This window comes from Lactuca serriola, chromosome 4 (assembly GCF_051521515.1).
Source record: "Lactuca serriola cultivar US96UC23 chromosome 4, Lser_US96UC23_V15, whole genome shotgun sequence".
Lineage (NCBI taxonomy): Eukaryota > Viridiplantae > Streptophyta > Magnoliopsida > Asterales > Asteraceae > Lactuca > Lactuca serriola.
In genome coordinates, this window is record NC_136411.1 from 172,835,442 (window position 1) to 172,842,524 (window position 7,083).

General features: G+C 39.5%; 1 protein-coding gene across 1 annotated transcript; it reads left to right on the top strand.

Annotated features, from left to right (window-relative positions):
* The first annotated feature begins 447 nt into the window (after positions 1-447).
* Positions 448-5,022, top strand: LOC145099009 (uncharacterized). Its single transcript, XM_079036596.1, has 4 exons — positions 448-1,144; positions 3,086-3,367; positions 3,910-4,190; positions 4,864-5,022. The coding sequence occupies exons 1-4, from the start codon at positions 448-450 to the stop codon at positions 5,020-5,022; spliced, it is 1,419 nt and encodes a 472-aa protein (XP_078892722.1).
* Positions 5,023-7,083: the final 2,061 nt, after the last annotated feature.

Below are 7,083 nucleotides of genomic sequence, written 5' to 3' on the forward strand. Positions count from 1 at the left end.
AGAGGTGTCGCTGAAAATAAATGTAATCCGGTGAAGCCTTCTACGGATATGGAGAGTGAGTTGCAGGGTGATTCACCCTATTTGGTAGATAATGTGGAGTGGGAGGGGGTAGCCGAATCACCATCACAACCTCCCGGTTGTAGATGACATCAATCTTCTACGTCTTATAGATCTTCTAAAATCCTTAGAAAGAAAGTACCGGTAGTTGTTGACGATATAGAAGATGTGTTGAAGAAATATTTTGAAATGGGTGGCCTTATCGGGTATGATATAGAGACTAATAAGGAACGGGTTAACAAGATTTTATCAAGTATTGACGTGGTACAGGTGGATCAATGAAGTGCCTTTCTTTAAATATATGTGGAACCATTCTTTTTAAAAAGAAATTGGGTTAAGGCGCTTTGTTTACAGTTTGGAGTTTCTTTTTTGGGTTCACAAGAAACGAGAATGACGCAAGTTGATCTTTTCAAGATCAAAAGTATGTGGGGTAATTATAGATTCGGTTTTTCTAGTAGTAGTGCTCGGGGTCGACCGGGTGGTATTCTTTCTGTGTGGGACACAAATGTGTTAACCAAAACTAGTGTTACTTGTACTAGTAATGTGGTTACTGTGGGAGGCTTGTGGATTCCGTTTAATATTAATTGTTTTATGGTTAATATTTATGCTCCTCGAGATCTAGTGGGAAAGCAACATCTTTGGGGGTATCTTTCGGCATTAATGAGAAGGAATGGGGGAAACTATGTCTTGTTTGGTGATTTCAATGTGGTTAGGGAGGCGAGTGAAAGGCTCGGTTCTATTTTTTGCTCTACTTTTGCTCAGTACTTTAACGGGTTCATTGAATATGATGGTCGTATTAATGTGCCTATGGTTGGAAAGCGGTTTACTAGATTTGATGCCATAGGTGCTAAAATTAGTAAGCTTGATCAGTTCTTGGTCTCGAATGCGGTTTATGATTGTTTTGATCATCTTCAAGTCTTGGTGTTGGATAGGAAATGGTCGGATCGTTGCCCTATCTTGCTTCACTCTAATATGGTTAATTTTGGGCCTTCTCCTTTTAAATTCTTCAATTCTTGGCTTTCATTAGAGGGTTTTGCAGATGTGGTTAAAGGAGTTATGGCTGATTTTGTTAGTGACTCGTCTTGGAGTAACTTTGTTGTTTTCAAAAACAAGCTTAAATGTAACAACGGAAATTTTAAAACAAATTTTTCATTTCTAAAAATGTATTTTCATCCAAAACAAGGCATAAATATCCAACGTATCATGTCATAATACAAATCATATAAATCCCATGATCATTAATCATCCATCAGTGTGTACAGATCACGCCGGCGCCTTCCCACGGTCCTCGCTAGTACCTGAAACACATACACAACAACTGTAAGCATAAATGCTTAGTGAGTTCCCCAAAATACAACTTACGCACATACGCCTTTCCAGGCCCTGACCTTCCGGTCCATGTGTCTCAGGGGACTTCCGTCCCTGCTAGGTAAACCTTCCGGTCCTACCCACGCCAACCTTACGGTCCACATTACAACGCCTTCCGGCCCATAACATATTCGCCTTCTGGCCCATAACATAATGCCTTCCGGCCCATATCAAGCATATCATACATAGCGCATATAACAATTAACTTATCACATATAGCACATACGTCTCATACCATATCCGACCTTCCGGTCACACAGTCAAAACCCTTCCGGGTATAGTATAGTGAGAAGACTCACCTCGTGAATACCGATAGCTAGCAAATCCCGAAATCACTCGTGCTCGATCCTCCCAGCTACAATCTCCCTATATCATCATACGTCTCTTATTAACACTTTTACCACTAAGGTTGACTACCCTTTTTTAAGTCAACACTAGTCAACTCTTGGTCAATGGTCAACAGTCAACGGTCAACGGTCAACAGTCAACTTTGACCGGACTCGGCGAGTGCACTAGGGCGACTCGGCGAGTCTAGACGTTTTCACCAACTCTCTAGGATTCCCTTTTGACACGTCGAGTACTCCCCCTGACTCGATGAGTTCCACCTGGAAGAATCGCGGGGCCACCCTGACTCAACTCGCCGGGTCTCAAGAACAACTCGGTGAGTCCCAGTTCAACTTAGACCACCTGTCAACCCTCTCTAACTCGACCTGACTCACTGAGTCAACCTATGACTCGACTGGACCACTCACTGGGCGATCTAAGGGCAATCTTCAAGCTACTTGCCGAGTCTGTTCGTCGGACTCGACGAGTCCATGCCATGCAACCACTCCAACTTGCTTCTAAGGTCAAATCTGCTCCAACAATTCATAGATCTGGCCTTCCTAGACTGATTCATCATGTAAAGTCCTTATCTTGGTGTTCATAACACACCCCATGGCTCATAAATAGCATTTTGACCTAAGGCATAAGGATTCCAATCCAAAACCTCCATTGATTCACAAAAAGCTTGGGCAAAGGGACACTCTGGACCTCCAAGGGTCCAGATCTATGGTCTAAATCACTTAAGGGACCAAGGGAGCACTAGATCTAGCCACAAAAGGGCTCAATAAGCCCTAAATCAATGCAAACATCAACATAGAAGAGGATAGCTCGAAGATATTACCACAATAGCGATGTTCTGGACTCCAAACTCTCAGAAAGTGGCTCCTCTTGCTTTCCCTTAGCTGATCCTCCCTTTCCCTTGCAAGATGACACCTCCAAGATCAATAATGGCCTCCTACTTTGCTCCAAATGCTCACACTCGATTAGGGTTTCACTCAAGGGACTGGTGAGCACAAATGACAGCCATAAGGCCCTTTAAATAGGTCCCAAACCCGAGAAATTAGGGTTTCATTAAACAGCACGGACTCGCCGAGTCCATACCTTGGACTCACCGAGTCCAGGCGCAAACACGCGTCCAGAATCGCGATCCTACTCGGCGAGTCTGAGCTCCAACTCGCCAAGTCCCCTCACAAACATCAAAAATTGAAAGCATAAAAGATACCTGGAAATCCGGGCTGTTACATTAAATTTATTAACGCTAGGATTCGGTCTTGGAATGCGGAGACTAAGTCCGCTGTGTATCTTTCTTCAAATCAGTTGTTGGGGCGATTTGTAGAGATTGATAACTTTATTGATGATGGTGAAGAAAGTGATGACCATATTCGGGAAAGAAGAGGAATTCTTGGATATTTGGCGAATTTGGAAGAAGTCCGATCTCTGGATGTTGCTCAAAAGGTTAAATCTACTTGGGTTGTGGAGGGAGATGAGAATTTTGCGTTCTTTCATGCATTATTGAAAAAACGCAGAAGGCAGTTGATGATTAAAGGGGTTACTATTGATGGGAAGTGGATTTCGGAGCCTGCTAGTATTAAGAAGGCTTTTTTCGATTTTTATGCAGGTAAGTTTTAGCCTTTACTTGGTGTTAGTCTCGATCGTCGAAGCCCTAGATTCAAGTCTTAGGATTCGAGGGTTGCTTCTTCTATTGAGTTGGGGTTCACGACTGAAGATATTAAAAATGCAGTTTGGGATTGTGGTGTTGATCGTGCCCCTGGTCCGGATGGTTTTACTTTTCGTTTTCTCAGATATTTTTGGGAGATCCTTTCCGATGATGTTATTGCTTTTGTGCAAGAGTTTTTTTAACAACCTGTGCTTCCGAAGGGGTGTAATTCATCCTTTATTACCTTGATCCCCAAATCTAATAATCCGCTTTGTATCAAGGATTATCAGCCTATTAGTCTTATTGGGTTGCAATTTAAGATTATTGCAATTTGTTGACTAATAGGTTGGCCCCTATTCTTCGTGATATTATTGGGTCTTAGCAATCGGCTTTTCTCTAGTTCCGTTAAATTCTTGATGGCCCGTTGATGGTTAATGAGTTAGTAAGGTGGTTTAAATAGAAAAAGAAAAATCTTATGATGTTTAAAGTTGATTTTGAAAAAGCTTACGATTCTGTGAGTTGGGAGTATTTGGATAAGGTCATGGGGTTTCTTCGTTTTGGTGACAAATGGAGAGCCTGGATTCGTGGCTTGTGCTCTAATGCTAGATCTTCGATGTTGATTAATGGGAGTCGTACTGATGAGTTTCACCTTTTTAGAGGTCTTAGACCAGGAGACCACATTTCTCTTTTTTTATTCATCATAGTTATGGAAGGGCTTCATATTGCCTTAGAGGATGCGGTTGTTGAAGGGGTGTTTCGGGGTGCTCCAGTGGGTTATAATGAGGTCCTCATTTCCCATTTGTTTTATGCAGATGACGTGATTTTTCTAAGGGAGTGGGATGTCTCTAATATTCAGAAAATGATTTGTATTCTAAGGTGTTTTATTTGGTGTCGTGCCTAAACCTCAATCTTACTAAATCAAATCTTTATGCGATAGGGGTTAACCAAGTGGATATTGCTACTTTAGCTTCATTTACCGGGTGTTCGATTTGGAACTCTTCCCGTTGTTTATCTTGGTATCCCGGTTGAAGAATCTATGGTTCGTCTTAAAGGTTGACAGATTATTATCAACCATTTTAAAAAGAGGTTATCTTCTTGGAAGGTCAAGTTGTTGTCCATTGGAGGTCGTCTGACCCTTATTAAGTCGGTTCTAAGGAGTTTAGGTATGTACTTCTTCTCTCTGTTTCGTCTTCCTGCGACTGTATGTCACTCTCTAGAGACTCTAAGGGCTCGGTTTTTTGGGGAGTCGGTGAGGGTCAACACCATATTCATTGGGTTAATTGGAAGTTGATTTTGAACTCATATGCTCATGGAGGTCCTGGGGTTGGTAGTTTGGATGCTTTTAACCTCGTCCTTCTTTATAAATGGAAGTGGTGGAAAAAGGGGTGGTGATAGATTCCTTATCGTGTCTTGTGTGTCATAATTCTCAATAAATTGTGAACCACTTGTTGCTGCAGTGTTCAGTTGTTGATCAGGTTTGGAGTCGGGTTAGGCATTGGCTTCATTTGGACCTTCCTGTTTTTTCATCTATCTGTGATGTTATGGATTGGGTGGATTCTAGACTGACGGCTCATACGGAACGCCCGATTGTTGAGTTGGTGTTCATCTATCTGTGATGTTATGGACTGGGTTGAGAAATATATAATTTTCAAGTGTTTTTGGTTTGGAAAATATAGAAAAATAAATAATAATAATAATAATAAGAGTGAAAACATATGTGAAAATGCATTGAGTGAGTTGGAAGGTTCCACTCCCCATTTCCTTAGGGTGAAAAGAGTGGTCCTGGCAACTCACTCAACTCATTATGACATCAACTTCACATCAACTTTTTTCATGCCTCTTTCTTCCATCTTTCCCAACCACAATACATAGAAATGATATGTTTATCGGTCCACTCAACCCACTTGCCACATCACTATTTTTAATTTAATTTATTTAGGAAATTCAAAATAAAAAAAAACATCATTTTTATAGTTTTTTTAATCTTTAAAATAGACATGTACTAATTTAAACAGATGAACAACTAAACAATATTCAAAGTAAGATTTAATGAAAAAAACCACACTATAAAAACATAAATTAAAACCACGGTACAATAACATACATTAAATCCTAAAACGACAAACGAAATGACTAAAAAAATCATACTAGAAACGATAAATGTAAATTAAAAGGAATACTTCAAATCTAAAATAAGAATGATGATTTTTTAAAATATTACATCGAGCCTCATAACAAAAACCTTTTATGTTATAGTGTTCACGATACTCATTTTATGTTGCGTTTAAAACTTTTTCATCGAAAACTCTGGGCTCCCGGATATTCATCTTGTCGGTGAAAATAGAATTAAATTCATTTACTTTTCCCTCTGTATATGTTTCATGCTGGAAACAATTTGATGTGTTGAAAGATCAGTATCCCCATTCTGCTGCTTAAAATGATCAAAAGCTAATCGTCAAAAATATTAGGATCTGTGTTGATTCACATTGCTATTTTCGAAAGGGTTAGTGTATACTTTGGACAACACCATTTCTTCAATTTCATATCACTCTATGAATACAACTAGCCTAAAAATAACACCAGTTTCAAAATTTTGAATTGGAATGTAACTAGTGCCTCGTAAAATGGAATTGAATTGAAACAAAGAAAAATGTGGTTTTGAAATTGAAGATGGTATTAATAATAATAAATTTTATTTTAATAAATAAATAACTAAACTAAAATTTGTCCATTGGAATGGAGCAATCACAGGTTCTTTAACTCATATGTTAGCCAAAAAAATCTTAAACCGGTGCGAGACGGAATAATGTTCTCGGCGGTACTGTACCGCCGTCCTAGAACCACCAACTTGCTGCCACTCCGTTAAAGAAAAAGAGAGGGATGATGGGCAGAGGGTATTTGGGGGGGTTGGGGGGGAGGGGGGGGGGTAAAACTAGAACACCAATGTTTGTAACATTTTCTAAGTAACGTTGGGCGTAATTTTTGTAGAAAATTCAAGCCTCAAACTTTTACGAGTTGTGAGAACCAACGTGGTTTGTAATATGACTATATATATATATATATATATATATATATATATATATATATATATATATATATATATAAAGGTTCAAATGGGAACCAAAATAAATTAAGAACCTAAGAACCAACTAATTAAGGGAAATTCTTGTCAAAACTGAACACCACCTTCCACCTACTGCAGCCACTATTGCCAACGACCTTACCACCACCACTATCGCATCCTTACCGGCGTCATGGCTTCTTTCTTCCTCGACAAATCTGATCAACTGTTGTTTCTTCTTATCCTCTCATCAAAACCATCATAATCTACTTAGATTTGTAGATCTGAAATGTCGTAGATCTGAAACTGTAGATCTCGCTTCTGCTCCGCCATAAACACCCCACTAGCATCTCCACATATCAGATATGTTCCACCACTGACACCTCCTCCTCCTTCTGCTTATCTCCACCACATCCTTCGTTTTCTCCTCCAAACACCGTCTTCATGTTGCTTTAGATCTGCTTCGATAATGATCTATAGGGTAATAATATCAGATCTTGAATATCCAAAGACTCTAAGGAATATGACAATCTTATATCTGTAAATCACATCATATCTGGAAATAATGTGCACACAAGGTGTTTGATGAAATGCCTCAACGAGATTTGTAAGCTTT

Excerpts from the sequence above, each read along its gene's own strand:
- LOC145099009 (XM_079036596.1), top strand. The coding sequence starts at position 448 with ATGACGCAAGTTGATCTTTTCAAGATCAAAAGTATGTGGGGTAATTAT. Across the intron at positions 1,145-3,085 it reads TGTTAGTGACTCGTCTTGGA|AGATTGATAACTTTATTGAT; the intron begins GTAACTTTGTTG and ends GGCGATTTGTAG. Across the intron at positions 3,368-3,909 it reads TTTTTTCGATTTTTATGCAG|CTTACGATTCTGTGAGTTGG; the intron begins GTAAGTTTTAGC and ends ATTTTGAAAAAG.